The sequence below is a fragment of the Toxotes jaculatrix genome, chromosome 4, assembly GCF_017976425.1.
Source record: "Toxotes jaculatrix isolate fToxJac2 chromosome 4, fToxJac2.pri, whole genome shotgun sequence".
Classification (NCBI taxonomy): domain Eukaryota; kingdom Metazoa; phylum Chordata; class Actinopteri; family Toxotidae; genus Toxotes; species Toxotes jaculatrix.
Window position 1 is genome coordinate 14,152,391 of NC_054397.1, and position 23,263 is coordinate 14,175,653.

Here is a 23,263-nt window from a genome sequence, read left to right on the forward strand (position 1 = left end):
TGCTGTCACTAGCCATTATAATGTATACAGCACCATACAGGACTTCTCCTTTGAGGCCTACAGATCAAACACATACACACTCATATACACACACAAAGAGGGAAACACGTGCACATATGGTCCATACTGTATGCATGCACGGCATCGCACATCATACAGGATTCAGTCTCTGGGTCTTGCTTGAGTTCACTTCCCCTCATCTTGCAGTTTCCTCATACTCTCACTCACAGTGATGTAAGTCTATTTACTCTGTACAATTCTGAGGTACTTAATTTACTTACTTTACTTGAGGGAAAAACTGCACTCTTTTATCTGATAGCTGTTGTTACTTTGCTACAGATACAGATTTAAAAATATAAAGCTCCTCCTCAACCACCTGCAACACCATCGGTCTAACCAAAATCACATTTGCTCATTTTTGAAGTTAAAAAACATGTTTTTCTAAATGTACTCTAAATGATTTTATACTACAACAGGGATTAAAAAAGGTGTTTCCTTTCTTGTACTAGTGGGCAGCATGGGAGAGACAAAGCAAACAAACAGTGTCATCAGCAGTTGTACCGAAGATTAAAAGTCTGTGGCCCTGTTGTGTGTGACTGTCTGCGACAAAGATAGCACGAACAGTATTCCATCAAATTAATACAAAAGTAGAGGTTACCAACACAGCCAAATAATATACATTATAAATTCCTTCCTTTTGGTCTCTGGGATTTTTTGTCTCAAAGGAGAAACCCAGAACATGTGATTTACTGAGCAGATATGGATGTTGAAGCAGGGAAAAAAAAAAAAAATGCAGTGTGATTGCAGTTGTACTGAAACGGTTGCTTTAAGTAAAAGCTCCGAGCATTTCTTTCACAACCGCTCTCACTCAGGAAAAATATCCTCCCTTCCTCCTCTCTTTAATTTTCTCTGAATAATCCTTCAACAAATTTTCAGTAACGTGCATCACTGATAGATCTATGTAGGACAAATGTCATGTTTTTTCAGCAATAGACCAATGAGTCATCTCACTCATGGAACTCAATAAGTAACCCTGCTGTTATATAAAGTGCTGAATCCAGCTGAGACAGATGGAGCTCTGATAGTAGCAACCAGAACTTTTTTGGAGGCAGTTTGGGAAATCATGTCAGTCTCTCCATCTCTTGCCTGTCTTCACACTCTTCTCCGTTTTTTTATCCCTTTCTTTCTCTCTTCCTTTCTCACACACACACACACACGCACACTCACATCTTCAAACCAGACTCACACACGCACACTGCAGGTCCAAACTTCCTTTCTCAATGACATCATTGAGCTGCGGTGCCCCCAGCGGCAGCAGGCCTAGGAAGGGCGGAGGCGCTGGTGCTGGCGCTCGGATGTCTGATTTGATTCACCCTGACAACCAAGGACCATTTGGGAGCCCTGTAACCACGGCAACTCCCATCACAACATTCTGGGTGGTTGGTCGACGGGGCCAGTCAGGGCCGGTGTTCCTTGCATCCATTTTTAATGGCCAGTGTACTTAGTCGCTCTTCCTGGGCCTGTCTCCCTGCGGTCCCATCTCCAAGAAGGAGAGGCAGCCGCACTTGGTGGAAAAAGCCCCCATTACATATTTATTGTCCCTAGTCTTAATTATCGAGCCAGAGGGCATTTGGGTTTGCTCTCTCCCGCTCTCTCTCTTTCTTTCTCTCTCTCTCTCTCTCTCTCTCTCTCTCTCTCTTTTTGAACTTGGACGGATGACATCTTCTCTTGCCTTCTGCCTCTTTTCTCTCATCCCTTTCTCTGTTTGTCAGACCTCTGTCCTTCTAAGCTATGCAACTTCATATCCATATAAAGTAACCACCGATGGAAAATATGAGGTTTTGTGTACACTGCACTCTCAGCAGCCAGTGTTATGGAAAATTACACGGTATGTTCACATATTCCTGCAGAAAACCAGAGGAATTGGCACGTCACACACACACACACACATACACACACACACACACACACGTGTTACAGTTTTAAGTGTGTGTTACAGCTCAAGGCAAATTTTGTGATCCTTGCATGGATTTAGCACCCATTTCTCAACTCATACAGACATCTAGTTAAGCATTTCCATTTGGGGAAGCTGCAGTTAACTGTACTTATTTAGCAAACTTTTTCCCCACTTTAAATTGGCAGCACCATATGCAAGATATAATCTACTTTTGGGCACATGTTCTGTCCCTAAATGTAATACTTATGGTTGATTATACAGTTGGCAAGGATTCTTCAGTTTGTTGCCATGCAAGGCAAGAGACATCACAGTCACTTAAAAACTCCCCGTATAGTGTTCACATCTTTGCATTTCCCTGCATGTTATTTTAAGTCATACTCATGTACTCCCACTCCTCTGCTGGCCAAAATCAATCTGAGAAAAAAGGTTCTGTAACCCCATCCTTCTCTCTCAGCCATTGCAACATGACATTGGAGAAGATTGATCAAGAAATGTATTTTTGGACTCAACTGTCCATTGCCTCCCCTTTGACCTTCAAGGTAATGTTATTGTTATTCTTTATGCAGTAGTTGACTTGTCACATTCTTTCTGTCTCTATTTCGGTGTTTCTTACTTTATATAGATAGCAACACATTCAGTATCTGAACCGATGAAAAGACGAGATTTGCTTTAATTTGTCCGTGCCACATAAACTCGCTTTGAAGGAAGCATAGAAGAAATGCAACTTCTTCCATTCACATAGAACTCTTCTTTATCTGGCATCAGTCAGCAGTGACTCTAGTGCTCACTGGAGAGGAAAGTGTTTTTCTTTCACAATACGAAGGCCATCTCTTGGCTTGTGGTGCACCATGGAATTCAATGAATGCACGAAGCAGAGTTCATGAACTGCTGCGTGGTTCCTCTGCCGCCGCCTCCTCCTCCTCCTCAGCCTCCTTCTCCTCCTCTTCTTCCTCCTCCTCTGAATCAGAAAAAACAGGACATTCACTCAGTCATTGCAGGGCATTGGATATGTGTGTGTTTCTGTGAATGAATGCATGCTTGCCTTGTGCTGAAGGTAAATGCAGTCAGTGGAAGAAGTGCACTCTTAAGAGAGGTAAGGTAAAGGGCTGCATTGTCAATTTCATATAGAAGAACCACTACCTGTTGAACAACCAGTGTAGACTGTATATAACAGTAGAGGGTGTGGGATATGGGTTATAACTGAAGCACCATGTGGATAAAAGGACCAGTTATTGAAGGGTTAGGCCCTTTCTGGTCTGGAGGTAATCCATATTTTATTTGACGTGAGAGGCGCTCAAGGTCTGTAAATTATTACTGCTGTATTCCACCTGCTTGTAGAGGTCACCCAGCAAGATCGGTAGATCTGTGTGTGTGTGTGCTCGCCAGAGTCAGCACACATGTTCTTCTCCGGTAGCCTACAGTAGTATGTGTAGCATGTCACGGGGCCATAACAGCCACACCGTAACCATACTGCAGGCTCATCCATCCATAGATCTTTCCTTCCCTCCATCCATCCATGTACTAAAGCACATTACAGAGATGACTGCCTCTGATGTGCCACTTTTCCCCCAGCACTAAAGGCTCTCTACTGTACAGTGTATGCCACTGGGGGCAGGGCGTATCATGGCCACAATGAAGAGCACAAATACACATGCACACACTCACACAAGCAAAAGCACACACACCATAATGTCAGAAGTATGAAATAAGTAGATTTTACTCAAGTACTGTGCGTAAGTGCAGTTTTGATAGACTGAGTTGTTAGTGCACTACATTGCAGAGAGAATATTGTCCTCTTTATTCCATTTACATTTATCTGATGGCTGTAGGTACTCATTACTTTGCAGATTAAGATTTTACTTGCAAAGCATAAAATAAAATCATTATGATAGGCTTCCACAGTTTAAATTTCCCAACAGTGAGACATAAAGACATTTTAATTCTGATGATTATTTACTTTTAAATCAAAATTTAATGAATACAGGACTTTTACCTGAATCCTTTTTTTCATTTTCCCATTGTGGTATTGCTACTGTGATTAAAATGCCTTACAACACAGCTTGAGTTGCAAAGCAACATAGAATCGCCATGCACTTCACTTCCTCTTCACCTTTAAAATGTAAGGTTAGGCTACTGGTTTCAGATGATAAGCTATCTTTCAGGCAGAGTTCCCACGTCACCTTCTTGGGGTCATCCTCTACCTTCTGGAAATGATCTGACACTTTGGATTTCCAGCCCGACATATGTAATTATTATCTAATAACTGCAGGGACCAGCTGTGTAAACTATGTCTGTCCATGACTGACTGAGTGACTGAGTGTCATCACTTCCTGTGGTGGGGTTTGATTTTTTTGTTTTTCCCTGTGACCAACCGACCAATCAAAACTTGGTCGAATAAGACTCTTCTCATCGAATGTTTGGTCAACCGTTAAGGGCCAGCCCTTCATCCTTAAAGTTTTTCTTCCTAACGATATCATTCTATCCTCAACCTTCTTGCCCCTCAGCTGGCGCTCATCTCTCATCTTCCTCTCACTTCCTCCTTCCACCCCTCCCTCTGCAGTCCTGCTGCTGCCTTTACGACCCTCTCGCTAATGCACCGCTCAATTAGCTTTCGATGAGGTTTCCACTAAAGGCTGGGTAAATAGGTAATTACATGTTGTCATCCCCCCACCTCTTGCTAATCCACTCAGCTTCACTCCTCTCCTCTCTGTCTACCTCTCTCTCCTTCTTGCTCTCTCAATATCATGGATGGCTGCCAGAGATGGTCCAATAGAGGCCCAGTGTGGGCCTGTTAGTCACAGCTGGCTTAACCCTTCGATTGGCCACATTCAGCACTCTGCTTAGTGCACAGTTTTCACTTTCTTTCAGCTTGCACTTCAGCTTCTGTTATTTGGGACACTTTATCATCAGAATGGCAGAAGTGAAACCACCCACTAGTTAAATGCTGATGAAATCCTGCCTGCAAATAGAGATATTAAACAGGTCCAGGTGTATTTGTCTGTCAGAAAATGTCAGACACAGAGGTGAAATGAATGGTGACAGGTGGAAAGTATTAGCGGGAGGGATTTGTACTTTTTGTGTGACTGACAATCAGAGAGCGTAGGCACTGTGGCTCCGCGCTCTGACGGCTATTGATGCGATCAAATTGCTTGCCTCAAGGCAACAGTCCACAGGCAGTCTGTGTAGCTGGTGGGATGTATTATTGTGCTTGTGTCTGCTGAGGCCAGGAAAGGAAACAGAGTATTTATCAGTTTTGCTGCTGCTGAAATAAATTGATGCAAATGCGTTGTCTTTGGGTTGTCCTCCTCTGTTACATCAACAATAACAGTGTTTACTGTGATATATAAATGTCTATTCAACACCATCTGTACAGGCTGGCTCACAAATTCTGCCATTGTCAAGGTCTGTCCATTAATCACCAATGTCGGAACAATGTGGATTTTCATCTTTCATGTGTTGGGGGCCAGGCCACTTTCATACAAGCAGCTTCTGAAAAGGACTAGGCTCCATTTTGGGAGGACTGACTGAAAAAATTTTAATATGAACAAAAAGGAAATAGAACCAAGACAAAAGAGCGTGATGCCTGCAAATTAAACTTTGAAATTGAAATTTAAAAAAAAAAAAAGAATGCATTCTGAATGAAATGGAAGCTGGACTCACAATCTAATATGACTATACCTTGGCTATAGCGAAAAACATCTGTGGCATACCTATTTTGGATACAAGGGAATGTAATAACCCCCAAAATTGGATACTTGATTGACATTCCAGTCTTCCTCATTTTAGAGAGAAAGAAGATTCTGGTGAGACTATAACTCACTCAGTCAAAGAGTAAAAAAAAAAAAGTACTGAGGAGAAATAATAGTTTGTGAAGGACTTTGGAGATAGGAAGAGGGACAGGGAAACAGGAAGTGAAAGAAAGATATAGGGTTGGTGAGAGGAGAGCGGAAGAAGAAAAAGTGGAGGAGAAGCAATCAAGGTGGAAGGAACGTATAGAAGAAAATACAAATGAAGGGAGGAAGCGCGGGATGGTGGGTGGGAGGGTGGACATAGTGTTTGGGGAACCAGAGGAAGTAATAAGTTGAGTACAGCCAGACAGCCTAAATTCTCATCTCAATCAATCACATTTTCCCTTCCTCTCCTCTCAGTTTGTCTTATTGATTTCTTGTTTCTGCCAGTGTCCTGAAAGCCGACTCAAATGACTCCTCTGAGTTTTTGGGTCTCCATCTCCTAGTGAAAACTACTATTTGCTCATTTGTTCTCACAGCTATATAAAGGAACTTAAGGTATCAGTAGGATATTATCCAGAAAATGGAGCAGCAGCCCATTCTCCTGCAAATTATGCCTATATGGAACTACTATGAATTTATCTAGTATGTTTTGGGAGAAACTAATGCAGATCAGATTACACTGACTGCCAGTTCAGAATGTAGTTTTGTACGGATCAGAGTTATTTTAAGTCTTCATAGGAAAACTGTAAGACAAGTAATTTCTCAGTAATTAAATATTCAAGTGTATAGTTTTTTGCTCTAAAATTAATCGGTCAATCATACAGGCTTATGCATTCCTCCAAGGAATGTCGTCTGGCATTGCCATCCCTACTCACAAGGCAATCTCAGTCCAGACTGTTCTTGTTTGTGATTCACCGTTGGTGGAACAAGCTACCAAATGCTATCAGGGCAGGAGCATCTCTGTCTGTTCAAGAATCTCTTGAAGACTCATTTCTTCTGAGAGCACTTCCTCTCATAACACCTCTATCACCCTAACATGCCTAACTTCCACTTACTGTGCACCTCTTTTGCTGATCTCCTTGCACTTTGTCTTATTGAACAGATTTAGTCCTTGCTTGAGTGTTCTTCCTCACATGTAACTCGCTTTGGATAAAAGTATCTGCCAAACGCGTAACTGTAAGTGTAAATGATTAAACCAGGTGAAAACTTGAGAGTCAGAAATTTTGATCAGCTTAGTTAGTCAAGTCACACACAGCAGTCAAGTCCAGGTCAAGTCAACAAGTCCTCATTTTTGTGATTTCAGTCCAGCTCGAGTCAAAGTGTCAAGATTACAGTTCTGATGTGGATCTAGTGCAGTTTAAAGTAAAAATGTGGAGTTTTTGAGGCGGAGGTGAAGTGTTTGCCGGTAGCATTTCATGCCCTACTTCAAGCTAATAATCATATTAACATTTTTAACATTAAAGCATGACCAGGTTTGGGGCGGGTGGGGGAGATGTTCTGAGGTGTGCACGTGTGCGGCCCTGCAGCCTTCAGTAACTTACTTTGTGTATTATTCCGCCTTAACAATTCTTAACCTGTCATGCTCAGATCATGTGAAAACTGTTGGAAAAACAAAGCACTGGCAACAAAAAACTTTCATCCAGGTGGCCATCATTTTACTCAGAAATGTTGTAGGCAACAGGTACGAAATAAAGCTGTTATATGTAATATGTGCACCTTTCTCCACCAGAATACCAGCATCTGACTCACTTTTGCAAACATTAACGAAATGGTTCACTGGAGGACTCGCTCTCTGTCCCTTGCCTTGTGTCTCTATGTGTCTCACATGCACACACACCAACTTAGAGTACAGTTCATACAGCTGTTGCTGCCAAAGGTAGGTGAGTCACGCCATGCAGATGTCACAGCATGATGTCATCAGCTGCCATCCCCACAGACGCTGACGCTGAGTTGGGCGCCTTTTAAAGATCAACATTTCTCTTGAAAATATGCTCAGGGGTTACTTCTGGAGTCTGTTTGAGTCTCTGTGTGTGTGCAGCAGGGGAGATGACAGATCACCAGTAATCAGCATGTGCATGAGTATATGTGTACACACATGCACAGTAGTCATATACATCAAACAAACGCTCTCCCCTCAAGCCATTTCCAGCTCTGTTTTGTTTGTTGTGCTACGTGAGAAACTGTTAAATTTCTCTGGCGTTTTTGCAAAACTTATTTCCATACTGCTTGCTATCTATCTGCAGTGGGCTTGCTTGAGTGTTTGCATATTCTTCTGTGAATGACAAGGTGGCATCTTCAACTTCTTTGGTAAAGCTCCGGTATCAGTTTAAGGAGTTGTTAAATAATCAAACAATGCATCACAGTCTAAACAGCTTAAATTTGCACAGAGGAATCAGCTGAGACCCAAAGAATTTGAATCCTTTGGGGGACAAGTTCGTCAGGTTTCTCAAACAATTAGTCTCAGTGCTGGTATACAAAGTGATTGCAATGGACACAGACAGCACCGTCAAGAATGGGACTGGAAGACAATACACTTGTGGAGTCAGCATGTCTCAAAGAATGTACTTCCTGAGGTCAGAGACAAGATTGAGTGAAATGCTTTGAGACGAACACACTTTCACCCCCGAAGTTAGGTTCGTTTGGTTCATTCCTCTGACTTTGTAGAAACAAAAATGAAGCCATATGGGATGCCAGTTTTTATCAGGGCTACATGGTCCGACTTGGGGAAATCAGATTTTGGTGACTGACAGCAACTTATGCAGCACTTCACTGCGCGTTATCTGTTTATCTCCGGCGTCACAATGAGCTCAAGGAGAAAAAACTGATTAATAGTAAAGACTGCAGCTGGACATCATGCATCATAAATAATGTCCAACAGGTGGAAACACATAAGAAAAAACGGCAAGGGCTAGGAGTTGGACATAACCACAACACACCTGTTTTAACTCTTTTTCACTTACTGATTAGTCATGGAAAATCTTGTGAAATATGTGTTACCATGGTTACCAATAATCTTGTATACATTATTCACAGCTACAGGAAAGATCACTTTCTCGACAGTTCATGCGAAAAAGATGGATTTAATAATAGTTCATCTCTTGAATTTAATCCCTTTAACTAACTGTCACATATCCGTTATCACAGAATTCTGTGGTTGATCCATTTTGCTTTTACACCACAAATAAACCAATCAAATAATAAATAAATTCAAGTGACAGCTGTCACACCAGCCCACATCAACTGAACCAAATGAGCAACAGAGTTAATTTGAACCAAACCTTATAGGTTAGGTGCAAAAACACCCTGCAACCGTCAAAATATGGTCTTGACCACTGTGGAAGATTACATCAGCAAACAGACATTTTAAGAAACGTTTATGGCTTGAGCTCAACGCTTTCCCTCTTAGAGAAGAAGGAGCACACAAACCTTGTCCCCACTGATCTTGTTTTTCGTGGACTATGATGCAACAAATATAAATTGTCTCTTCATTGACATTTCTGTCAGTCTGACACTGTTTCAACAGGGCAAATAGAATAAGTTAATTAGTATGTCTAATTGCATTTGGTGGTTCAGCTTTGGGAATATCAAATCAAATTAGGATACTCAGTGTTCTTTTCCATGGCACACGGTTTGCCTTTAGCTATGCTTTTTAGGATCTGTCTTTTGTCTTTGTCTCTATCTTTCTCAGCGTCCCTTCCAGCTGTACTACGCCTTCGCTTTGTAGTCTATCCTCCTCTCTCTCGCTCATCAACCACCCACACTTTTTTTCTTTTCTTTCCATTTTTGGATCTCATTCTCTCTTTTAATTTGTTTCTTTCTTTCTCTTTTTTTAACTTTTGCTTCCTCATCTTGAAACTTTTCAGCCCCATCTCTAAATAAATTGTTTTCTCTTTAGCTCTGCAGCAGCTGATAATGTACCAGATAATGTATTAACTTGACATGAAATGCTTTAAAATGAACCTCTAAATGGGGCAAAAATAAATAAAACCTGTTAATCCAATAAACAACCAGTTAATGCAATAACAACTTATGATTAGTACAGCTTTTTTTTTCTGATGATGATTATGATGCAACCTTCAGTTTTTAAGCATTATGGGTTTGGTTTTTTTCAAAACATTGAACCTGTTTTCTACTCGTTATATTACATGAGTGTTACTTAATTTTTTACCTTTTTACGGATTAGCACATTTTCATAGCAGTAACACATGATATAGTTTTCTCTTTTATTTACTGTTTCTCTCTGTCTTTACTCTCTGTCTCTCATTTGATCCTCTTCCTCTGTTCTCCCCTCTTTTTCCTGATCTTCTTCCCCCTCCCCATGTGTCCCCCTGTCCTGTGAAAAAACATAAGCTAGTCTGTCACTCTTTGAGTCAGTCTTTGTTCTGTCAGAAGCTATCCGAGAGATAAGTGTGACTGATCGCTGCAGGCCCAGGCAGACAGACAGTGTATAATTGAGTGATAGGGACTAATGTAAGTGAATGGCTTAGAGCCGATTCTGATCCACAGCAGCAGCAGAAGCTCAGGCACCAAGGGAGGCTTTCTGTTAGGCCCTCTGTAATACTAGCAACAACAGGCACCCAGATTACAATCTGGTGACTACCTGGCTGCGTTTGTGTGCCTGGGCGTGTGTGCGCGTGGCTCAGGTTATCTTCTTTGCGTCTTCTTTCCAACCTAGTTTTCTTTTCTTCTCTGTTTCGTAGCTCTGTTTACCACTCTGCTTTCGTTTTTCCTCCCTCCACACACCTTCTCTCATCTCTCCCTCTTTTCATCTGTCTCCCTCCCTCCCTTCCTCCCCGTTATCTTAGCTCTTTAATTAACGTGACATGCTGTGAAGTGAGATACTAAATAATGCAAGCTTTTCCAGTGACATTGAATCAGCCGGAGTGATTAGTGGCCACACACAAACACGTGCACACACACACACACAACAAAACAGATGCCCTTCTTTATCAGTGATCCGCCTTTACCCATATTAATTTTTCAGCAAAAATTTAGGCTTAATTAGACAAATATGCACATGAATGCTCTGTTGAGAATAGAGTGTGTTACCAGTGTCCATTTTAATGGCACTAGCATGTATCCTACAGTTTCCAGTAAGATATACAGTATAGAACAGTATACAGGGGTTTTGGTAGTGTTAGCATTGTTCACAAAAATGAGTAAATAAATGTAAATATATTGGATGATAGCTTGTGAAAATGAAATTAAGTAAATTTAACACTGGACAGCAGCAAATACATGAATCAGTTTTTGGGAAAATCAAAAATAAAAGATGGTAATGGCCATCTTTTATTTTTATCTTTTAAACTAACAGAAAAAATGTAGAAATGTAGAAAAATTATAACAGTGGTTTCCCTGGGTTGTGGGTAGATACAGGTACCTGAATATTATGTCTTTTCATACTGTATTGCAGAGTTACAGTATGCAGCAGTGGGAACTACTACATACTGTAGTAGTGTAAATCACAGTGCAGAGGACTTAATTTGTGCAGGGAGAGATCTAGGTTATCCCAAAGCAATTGTTTCGGACCAAACCAAGTGGAAAATCCAGTGTGGGTTTTGCTGTTTGCTGCCTTGGCTGCAGGGATGCTAAGAGCTCTGGGTTCCAGCGTTCTTCTGCCCCCACCTCCCTTGTCTTTTTTTTTAATCAGATGGCTTGTTCAGGAGTGGAGAGGATTAAGACTGCTGCTGCCACTGCTGATGACTCTGTCCAGTTTTGGAAAGCCCACAGACACATGCACGCACGCACAGCATAGGAGCACACAGCTGCAAGCAGGCACACACACTAACATGCTCATACTGTACGCAAGCAATTTAGCACAGGGACAGGCAGTCAGCATTAATATACCCATGCATGCACGTAGACTACAGAGGCATCAACATATGCATGAGCTACCCCATATGCATGCACAGGCCTACACATTCGTTCAAGCAAAAAGGCACATCAGACATCTAAAACACTGTCTCTCTCCTGCCTCCGCTCACTTTTCAGTGTCTCTCACTCAGCACTGTCAGCTTCTGGACAGCAGCAGTGATCTGCCATGTCTCATTGTGTCACGTGATTTGAGCAGTGAGATTTCTGACACACGGACTGACGCCTGCCTCTTCTAATGCCAGACACTCACACCAGGCGCTGCAGATGGCAGAGAGACAGATAGATATACAGACAGAGGGGCAGAGAGAGAGAGAGAAAGAGAGAGAGAGTGAAAAGGCAAAAAAAAAATCTGACTGATCGAAAGATGGGGAAAAAAAAGATTCAAGGAAGACAGTAATGGTAACAGACAAGGCGAATGAGAAGTATGAGAAATGAGAGGAAGGAATAAAACTTGCAAGAAAATGAAACAGGTGAGTGTGAGGACCGAAGAGTAATGAAGGATAGGACCATAGGGAGAGGCAGAGAGAGGAAGGAAGGGAGCTTGAGCTAAGGATGAAAGGATAGAGATATTGAGCTGTATGTTGATCCAACACTGTGTGCAACATAGCCAGCAGATAACACCAGTCAGTCTCCTCCCACTTTAATCTCCCCATCATCCATCAATCCCTCACTCCATCCTTCCGCCCTTCCATCTTAAAACCATCCATTCCTTTTCATCAATCTGAAATCATGCCGTTTTGACGCACATTTGGAGGAAATCTGGTATTGAAGTGCGGCCCGCTTTGTAGATTGTATAACAAATACAAACCGAAGCAGAAAAATCGAGGCCATTGCTTACATGCGATATAAAAAAAATGAACTTTAGAAGCCGACTGATCTTTCCATGCTAAATGTTTGCCATAAGTTGAAATTCATCAGCTACTTTGTGAACTCTTTGCACACGCTCGCACAGAAACGCACACACCAAAACACACCTCCGGCAATGAGTGTATGGTCCTAATGAAGCGAGAAGAGGAGAGGCAGCTGCATAACTGGAGTGTAAGGCCTAGAGGGAACTCACACACTTCAAGTGTGTGTGTGTGTGTGTGTGTGTGTGTGTGTGTGTTTGAGTGTGTGTGTGTGTGTGTGTGTGTGTGTGTGTGGGTGTGTGTGTTTGAGTGTGTGTGTGTGTGTGTGTGTTTGAGTGTGCACACAGACTATCTGAAACTCTCTTAATTTGGACTTTGGAAGGATGTTAATGACTGTATTTTCCTTTTCCCTCTCTTCTTTCTCTCCCCAGGTTGTGAGGGCCTGTTTCTGTCGTCCTGTTGTACAGTGAGGCAGTGAGCTCACGGTGGATACAGGATGCATGTGTCGACATATCCCATGATGCACTCTGCCAGTCCAGGCCTGCTCCTCCTCAGCTTTCTCTTCCTCGCTGATGCCGACTGTGAGTCCTCTCGCACTCCAACCCAAATGCTTTACACACACAGACACACACACGCGTACACACATGTACGTATAAAAAGAAACACTACATATATACTTAATATATTTTGAATACACACATCGATTGCACGTGGACGCATAAACAAACAGGGTGGAAATGACCTGATTTTCTTTTACACTCCACTCCTGATATCACATCCCTACTCTATGTGTGTGTGACTGTGTGTGAGAGCATATGAGTGTGTGTTCGGTAGCAGGTTTGATACGAGGCCAGCTGTTTTTGTCCATCCCAGTATTACTTGGCATGGATAGACAGACCACATATGGCAAATCAGATAATTTCCCCACTGCTTGTGTGATTGTGTTGATACTATGCGTGCGTGTGCGTGTGTGTGATCTCTGATTGTATCTAGTCCAAGGTATTTCTCAGTGAGTAAGTTTACGCACATCAGTGTCCTTTCCCAGAGCTAGAATAGTGATGTCCAAAACCCAAATATACATACAGAAAAAAGACTTCAATGGTTAAGTGATGAGCAAAATGACAGACTTAACTTACCATCTCCACCTTCACCCATAGTAATGGAAGATGACAGGCAATAGTGAGTTGTTTACATGCTAAATCTTCTTTTGTCAGATACCATAATCGGCTTTCCCAAATTTATAGATAGGAGCTTATCCAGGTGTCTGATGTATATGATGTTTACACAAACATATGAATGAGTCAGAATAAACCATCACTGGGATACTAGTGTACTTTTAAACATACTTAGTATCAGTGTCTAACTGTGTAAGAGAAAGTCTTGGCCCTGCATGATTTCCCAGTCGATTTGTCAGGTTGACGATCAGCAGTGAAGATTTGAATCTCATTGAACAGTGTCGATGAAACAGTCTGTTTTGTGGGTGAGACTAAGAATAAAAGATATGAAGACAGAAGCGGCGTGTGGGAGGACTAAGAGATGGGGTAGATAGAAAGGGAATAATGAAGGAGAAAGAGGAGGAATGGAGAATTAAGTCAGACAGACTCACCATGCAGCCTGTTAAACATCTGGGAGTTTGTTTTAACAATGCTTCTTCCATACGTGTTAATGTGTTACGGTCAGAATGATTGCAAAGCAGATAAAACATGCAGGGCATACAGTATAGTGTGTTTGCTGGAAAGAAAATGTGTCGCTCCAAGCTTGTTGTCATGTGATGCTGAACTTATATCATCACACACACACACATACACACAAGCATATGAGCACACAAATATAGGCTTGAGGCAGCCATTCGCGTCCTGCAGTGTTTTAAAAGTACACACTCACACACAGCCCAGTGAAAGCGCACACACCCAGAAACCACTCTTGTATTCCTTTCAGCCTCCTGCCCTCTTGTCCCCTGTGTTAGTTCCAGGGTCAGCCAGTAAAGGCCCAGTCATCCATCAAAACGATGATGCTCCCAGACTTCCTCTATGAGGGTTAGGGGAGCAACACATATGCGGCGAGGGTGGAAAAAATTCGTAGTTTGTCTCCTCTGTCTATATTTTTCTTTTTCCCTTTGCCCTCGTCTCATTTGCTGTGACTTTCTTCATTGCTCTTTTCTTGCTTGCTCTCTGCCTCTTCTCGGCACATCCATATAATCTGGTGAGAAAGGAGGGACAGAGGGCTTGAGGGTTGGGGGGGAGAGGGAGGAAAGGCTGTTCTTTTCTCTTTTTATCTCATTGTGTATGACGTGCAGTGCCTCTTTTAATATCAACAGTGGGGACTCAGAGATTTGAATGTTGAGAATTCAAACAGAGGCTGCTGGGACATTGACATCTTCGGTGCTCATCACATGTCTACATGTTTTGAAATGTTAAATGCACTCAGAAAAAAATTCAGTTGTGCTTATCTTCATTCAAACTTATATACATTTTAAGGATAAAATGGTGTTTCACATTTAAGTTTACTCTTCTATGTCATGACAATAGCATAATTTTTTAAAAATTTAACTTCAGAAACACCATCAACATACACACGCTTTTTATACAAGTTACACCCATATACACACTAGTGGACTGAGGGTATTAAGATGCAGTCAGATGGAACAGTATCCCATGTGCAGAGTTGGAAACCTTGCATGACACTGCACCATATGTGCATCCTGCACTCTGCTGCTGGTGTAACAATACAAGCAGTGCACTGAGACTTGCGTGTGCAAATGTGTGAGTTTTCAAACTCACATCTCCCGCTTTTACTCTCTCTTTCTCTTCACCTCTCTTTCGCCCCACCATTTTTGTTTCTCAGCGAGTTTGTGTGCGCGTGCGTGCATATGACATCTATCTGGTGGATTAAGAGTAATGCCCTGATCCTGTCGTAAACTAGGCCACTGCTCCATGTACGCAGTGAGATGCCCTGTGCGAGAAACTGCATCTCTCCACGTGTCATTCAGGGCGACAGGAAACAGTGCAACAACAGGGTTCTCTCTGCTGACCCTCCGTTTGCCCCAAAACCAACAAGCTGTCATCCTTCCTCATACAGCTTGGATGAAACGATAAAAATTCCAGCTGCAACACAACTCCTCGTGTGTGTAACAGAATACAACAAAGCGGCTTCTCCTTTGGAGGCTACAGTAGGAGAGGCATTGCTGAGTTTCAACTCAGTGCTTTAGTAAGCAGACTGTATATTTTCAAACCAAGCAAGGGTGGTTTAGGATTCTGCCTAGGGTGGCTCTTGGTAATGTGAAACTCCTTACCTTCAGCTTGTATCACATCATTTATGTGTTGTAAAAGCTGCCCATTTCCAATGTACTTTTTTTCCACCAAACTTGATGTAGAAAAAAAAAAATAGTTACATCAATAAAGACTCAACCTCAATTACTGAAAAACGTGACCTTTTCATACATGGCATATCAGACCTGAGTACACTGGAAACACAGAACTTGCTCATGTGGTGACTGATTGACCTGACAACATTCGACCACATTGCCAGCACTTGCATGGCCTTCAGGCTTCCTGGAATCTGAAAGGTGGTTGGGTCAGTCTCCCACGATGACAGCACCGCTACTTTTGCTTACTTTAGGAGCCCTTGAGCAAGGCACCAGGCATCAACTGCTTAGGTGAGAGCCCCTCTTTGGTTACCTTCAAGTATTTCATTTAGCTTTCCCTCAGGTGCTAAGTTCAAGTGTCTGAGTTACTACAAAAAGCAATATCTTCTTCAACAACACACTGCAGACTCTTTTTTCTGTTTTAAAATTATACGAGGCTAGTTTTTGATTAGGTTTTTAGATTTTACTTTTCAGCGTGTCAGCTAATTTATCATTTCCAAAACACACTGTTTTAGTTTTATTTATTTTATTTACTTTTATATATATATATATGCACATGCACATGCACATACATACATATATACATATACATATACATATACATACATACATACATACATACATACATACATACATACATACATATATATATATGTGTGTGTGTGTTTCCTTTTGAGTATGATTGTAGTTGTCAGTGTATGTATGTATATGCAAACGTGTAGTGCTTAGGGTGGACAAGAGATTAGATTGCGATAAGTATCTAGTTTCGTGTGAGCTTCATAGCTTCTTGATGCTGATGGATGAGATACTGTCAGGATTCACTGGAATGAGATGAAGAAGCAGGGTCTCAAAGGTTAAAGGTTTCTGCCCCAGGGATTAGTTAAGGGTGTGAAACAGAATCAAGCAGTTATTTTCTTAGATGGATTGTGTTTCTTTTCTGTGATTGATTGGTATTGCCTGACTCATTCAAAGTGCAAAGAAAAGACAAGATGCTTGTGGACATTATTGCCCATAACCACAGTATGAAATGTCAAAATGTCAACATCTGCTCTTGGCAGTTTATGATAGAGGCACTGAGTAATTTCTCCTGTAGACTGGGTAGTGATATTCAAATGACCAAGAGCCCTCCAGTGTTACACTGGTCAACATGCTGGTTGACTCTTTAGAGATAATTTCAGCATCATTGTTTTTCTGTCAGTTACTTGTTAATCTTGACACATTTTACATACATAGAACATAATTAAGGATACAGCATAGAAATTGAATTCAGAGGTCTCAAAAGAAATATAACAGAAACAGGAAGAAATATAACACTTCGGAGCAAACCAGAGTCATAATATTATATTATCTATTTACACTGTACAAAATCCAAAATGTAAAAAAATGTTTTTTCAGGTAGGTTTCGCTGGTTGTCCTGGTCATCGCAAAGTGCTCTTTTTACACTCTGGTTTCTGTAAGGATTAAACAAATGGAATATAACGGGAGTTTCAGAGGTGCAGAGTTGATAATAGTTGTACCCTGGTGATCTGCAGCTTTTATTAAATTAAATTAAAAAAATAAAAATAGGAGATGGCAGAGGATTTTGCTTTTCCTAATGCCAGGGTCAAGCCAGGAAATGTCATCAAATTTCATACTGAAGAAAAATGAATTTAGCAAGTTTCCTCTGCTGTTAAACTAATAAATGGGTCATTTTGTACCCTTAAGACACTGGGAGGGTTAACACGGTTAGACAGTGTTTATTTAGAATAAGAGAAAAAAAATCTGCTGTGACAATGCAGAAAGGTCCACAGTGATGTTGGATAAGGAATAAAAGAAATGTGAACGGTAATCACACTGAAATTGTCCTTTAATTTCCTTAGTTTTAATTAACATGCCACTTATCAATTTAACTAATTTCAGTCATTATCTAAATAATTCATGCTATATTTTCTGGAATAATTTATTGTATTGTATTAAAATTCAGCTCTAGTGATGAGGTGCCAGCTCATGCTCATCCTGAATATGACATTAAACCTTAAAAATAAAATGCCTAATTTAAATGCTTGACGACCTCTTTCCATCAACTCCAGTGCAAATGTCTCTCCATAGAAGGTGACAGAAATGGGTCACATCACAAGCATTCTTATACACACAAAATTAAAATGCCAATCACAGTTATGTTATTATTTTAACCGTTTACTGCTGGTACTTGCATTAGGAGTAGTTGACTGTTAATACTCTGGGTGGAGGGCATAAAACACACCTTTGAGTCAGTATGCTCACATTCAGTTTATTGCACAGTGACCCTGTGGTCCCTCAATAAGTTCTCCATCGTTATCTATTAACGTCAATCCATGAGAGAGACGGATTAGGCTGAGAGAGAGACAGTCCATGTTGATGAGAAGGAAAATGAAGCAGTTCTGCTGCTGAAGCTTCTCAGAGTCTTGCATCACTGACCCACAGCAGTGAGTCTATTAGCAGCTAGCATAGCTGTGCGCCCATCCATGAGTAACAAGATCTGACTAGCGTTAGCTTAGCGTTAGCTTAGCAGGTGCACAAGTCTGTGAACGGGCCTGGATAGCATTAGCTTAGCCCTAGCGTAGCTGGCCACTGGTCCGTGAGTAATGCGCTGCGACCAGCACTGAGAAAACCCTCTGTTCATCTTTATGGGAAGCCAGCTCTGACCTAGTAAAGTTGTGTACCCAGTGGGTAGCCCATGTGTTTCTAATGACCTGTGTATAAAAGAAGACCCTATTTGATTAAATCCTCCCCTTGTGTTTCTAACAAATTAACCCTGATTAACTCGCCACTAGTCAGACCCTGGGGCAGCTGTGGTGGGTAAGTGGCACGCTAATTGGACATGCATATTACTATCGGCAGTAAAAATGCATTTTATCCTATGTTGTTGCATCAGTGTAAAATGATATTGTTAAAGTGATGCTAGGCGACATCAGCTGGTAGTTGCCCAAAAATCTGCTGATCTCTATGCCACCGTGAAGTGCTAGATGCAAGTCTCAAGAATGCAATTTTTTAAATGGAAAGAAATCTGCTTGGAATAAATAATCAAATTTATTTGATTTGGACTTGGTTTAGAGGATCCTCAGATGGATGGACACTTTAACTTTGTGAAACTTGAATAACATCTTATCTTTAACGTGAAGTTTCATCAAAAGTTGTGGCACTTATTTAATTTTATATGTTGAAGTAGCCCATTTTGCCAAATGTTTTCCAATTAACGCTTGTGTGTGCTGCAGAAGTATGATAGCTGTCTTTATGTGTTTATTGGCCCCACTAATCCAATTTCATTTCCAGGACGAAAGCAAGCAGCTGATAATTTGCTCTTAATGCGTCGGTTTGATGTTAATGTGTTTTAAGTTATGGTTCTGGCCAGCTGCCCACCCACTCTTGAGGCTGACTATCATGGCCCTGGCTCAGGCCCTGATATTGGCCTCGTTCCTCAACTTGTCTGACAAGCCTGACTCAGTTCTCATTTGGGGAGTCATCAGCTAACCACCCACCACTACATACAACACTATGCAGCTGGATCTTTCCCTGGCAAGGACTGTAAATTACTCATTACATGCCTATCGACTAACTATGAACGCACACACACGTACACAGGAAAATGTGAGGCGCAGGCAGAGATGCTTGGCAAGTTATACCAACATTCAGGGCAGCTTTGCATATGTGGTCAAAACTTCCAATGTACATACACAAATACTCACCCAAGCCATTCATGCACATGAACACGTGTCCACACAAACCAGAGATCATCATGAACATGTCCAAAGGGGAAGCGCCTGATATCGATCTGATCAGGAAGTTCAATAACCATTTATCCCCTTCCTCCTCTGAGGGATGATCCACTATTCAGCCTGTGAACAGAAATACTCAAGCATTCAGCTGACACACACACACACACACACCCACACACTCATACACACACACACTCAGGATTAGCTACCGTTAATGTCTGGGCTCCCCCATCTGCTCCTTTTAGCCAAAACTATTGTCTTTTCCTAATGTAAGCTCAGCTTTCTAATTCTATATTCTTATCTTTGATTTTATACTTCCTTGGTAACCCAGCATCTCAGAGCTTCAGTTTTACAATCTGTTACCATGTTACCTGCAGAATAAAGCAGAGTGGGTCCATTTCATGCTGCAGAGTCCGTTGCTTTTTGTTGATTTGATTTGTTTGGATAGGCCTGTCTGCTTCATGCTTTATTTCGCATCAGACCATCTAAGTGATTGAGGGCACTCGAGATGAGGCCAGAGGGCACACGAATTGCAGCATTTTGCAGAGTTTTGGGAAAGATTTGGAGGAATGAGATCAGATCATCTAGCACATCGCCCTCCAAAATAAATTGCTCAAATGTCTAGGTTAATTTTTAATTTTATTTTATGGATATTAATATAGTAAGAGGACAAAATAATTCTTATTAGACCATTAAATTAGATTGAATTATATACAAAAAAAATTGTTTTCAAAAATGGTTTTCAAAATCTAAATCATCATCAAATGTTGGATCCCAAGGATAAAGAATACATTTCACTCATATGTTGCTCAACACATTCATACATTTCTCAGTGTCATCAGAAGTACGGACACCTTTAAAACTCTGCTGTCACAGCCTGAGACATACATCTATCCTGTTTAGTTCTATCTGTTTGCCTTCCCAAATATGTACTTTCCATTCTTAGATTTCTTCAATTTCCCAATCTTACTACACTATATTCGTAAAATCATACTCCCTGTGGGCTTGTGCTAGCATCTGCTCTTACAAACTCGATCTCTCTTGCTGTGTCCCTTTAGGTTAAGACAGCATCTACCAGCTAAAGCATGTCCCTGTAGTCTCCTACACAGTGCCATTAGCTTCATTTAGTCTTGCTATTTGTCTTTTCAAAGTGCTACTCTGCTGAGCCTCCATCATCCCATTACGGTTTGTAGGTGCGTGTAAGGGGAGTTTAACCAAAATTGTTGTTGTATCAGTCACAGTAAAACAAAATACGATGCAGTGGTTGGAGGAAAAGCACAGTTGTCAGTCCAGTTTGTACCTGATTATCAGATGTTTGTGATATATATGTATGAAAATTGTTTATGAAACCAAATTAAAGGACACCATAGTTCAGTTCTACCTGAAAGTACTTCTTTTATATTGTTGACTTTAGATACCAAAAAGACATGAGGACAATCTTTCAAAGTTTATCACGCATCTTGAGCCATGACTCGAAAGTGGTCCAGAAAGGGGAGCTGACTTTCTAATCCCTGCCATCTGTTGTGTAGATCAGATCCCACTGTATGGCGACCCTTATGTAGGCCACCCCACACACACACACATGCACCAAGAGGGGAAAGATTGGCACTGTCTAATTCCATCTAAATCTTTCTCCGCGGACCCGGTTGGTAGTTTCCCCTCACTTCCATCTTGGGTCATATTAAAGAAGAAGAAGAAGAAGGCTGTCAGGGGTGTTTGGCAACATGCACAAGCACCTCAGCCTGTGAAGTGCACTGCCTAGACTTCTTGTGTGATAGGTCCATCATCATTTTTGATTTTATATCCATGAAATAATAAACCTACAGGCATTCCTTTCGTCCCCTAAAACAACTACAGATATTGAAGTGCCCTTTTGAGCTCGCCCACCTCCCCTCGCCCCCCCGTCTCCACTCTCCACTTCACCCCAGTCCAAATGTCAGTGCTTAATCCTGCGAAGCTGCACGACCAAAAGACCCTGATGATCTTGGCAAAAGACTGAACAGTTAGCACACACAGAGGGAACAAAGAATAGGAATGAGGATAGAAGAAGGATGAGCGCAGGGAGGATGAGTTTGGGGGAAAAGTGATTGAGAGGGGGAAAGAGCAAGAGGATGAGCGCGCAGAACAAGAGGGGAGGAGTGGAATGAAAGAGAAGAGGAATTGTGAGAGCGAGTTGAGAGAAGTGTGGAACATACGGTTGCATCCCCCCCTTCCTCATTAAGTCAGTCAATGTGACAGGAAGACTTATGTAACACCCCAGAGATGGAGGGAGGAGATGGAGAAAGAGTAACAAGGAGGAGAATGAAAGAGGGAGCAAGGAGAGCATCTGAGAAAGGGGGGGTAAAAAGGGATTCAATGGCAAAGAATTAGGAGTCGGGCAAAGAGATAAAGGGGCAAAATTTGAAAAAGCGAGAGACTAAGACAATTAAACAGCAGATATATACAGAGAGGGATCAGGGCTGGAGAGATAAAGAGAAGGGGGGAAAGATAAAAAAGCAATTGAAAGATCTACCGTGCCTTTTAGTATGGCTCTGCTGGCTTTACACTTTTCATTTGTTTTGTGGGGGAGAGATTAGCAAGAGGATTAAGAGAGCGATTCTCCCACTCCTCATTCTTTGTTTCCCTCTCTCTCACTCTCTCTTTCTCTCTCTCTCTCTCTCTCAGATAGGCACACACACATTTGCTCATTCACTCATGCATCACGCACACATACGGTACAATGGCATGCATGTACAAAATGTGTGCATGCAATAATGTACATATTAGGGCTAAAGCTAACTATTATTATTTCCTATTAATCTACCAACTATTTCTGATCAGTATATCAGTGGTTCAGTATGCAGAGAGTCAGAAAATAATCAAAATGATGGGATGTCTTCAAATTGCTATATGATATTCAATGGTGCAAAAACAATGAAAATTTCCAAATCCTCACCTTTAAGAAACTGGATCTAATAAATGTTTGACATTTGTGCTTCATAAATGACTTATACAACTGATCAACTGTCAAAATGCGTCTATTGACTAATCATTTCATTGCCAGATCGTTTCAGCTCTAATACATACATGACCTCACACAAAGACATTCACACACATACATGTACATAGTTTGTGTATACCTATGTTAACTGGCATTTGCAAGGATGAAAAGTAAGCAGACACATATGCACACACACTTTCACTCTCTCTCTCTCTCTCTCTCTCTCTCTCTCTCTCTCTCTCTCTCTCTCTCTCTCTCTCTCACACACACACACACACACACACACACACACACTATGTTCTATTCAGTCTTTGAGGTAGATTTGGCCGCGAGCCAGTGAGGTGTAGAGGTGATTGGGCAGCTTGGGGCTCTCTGGCCATGTTTGCCAGTACATCTGGCTCGTTCTCTCCCTATCTCACCCAGTCTGTCTCCCTCTCTCTCCTCCTCCACCTCCTGCTCATCTTCCTCTCTCCCTTCACTTCTGTTGTTCATGTTTTTTCTCTTCCTTACCCATTCTGCTCTCCATCTGTCTCTCTCACTCGTTCTCTTTATCTCACTCGCTCTTCTGTTCTGCTGTCCTCACTCTTTTAGCACACTCTCTCTCTCTCTCGTTTTCTCTCCTTCTCTGAAAAGCTTAGCTTTTCTCCCTCTCTCCCTCCCTCCTTTTAAACAGCAAAAAGCAATTTCTCTCCCTTTGTCAGGGCGGTTGGCGGTAAGCCCTTAAGTAGGGATTTTCTGGTTTGGCTGGAATGCCATTAGGCGAGCTGGCGGTGAC

The 23,263-nt window shown here is 41.6% G+C and overlaps 1 protein-coding gene across 1 annotated transcript in view; it reads left to right on the forward strand.

Annotated features, from left to right (window-relative positions):
- ptprdb (protein tyrosine phosphatase receptor type Db) overlaps positions 1-23,263 on the forward strand; it is an 86,639-nt gene that overhangs the window by 11,416 nt on the left and 51,960 nt on the right. The window contains exon 2 of the mRNA XM_041035681.1: positions 12,842-12,991. Within this exon, the coding sequence (XP_040891615.1) occupies positions 12,907-12,991 (85 nt within the window). The 5' untranslated portion in view covers positions 12,842-12,906. The remainder of the gene's footprint in view (positions 1-12,841; positions 12,992-23,263) is intronic.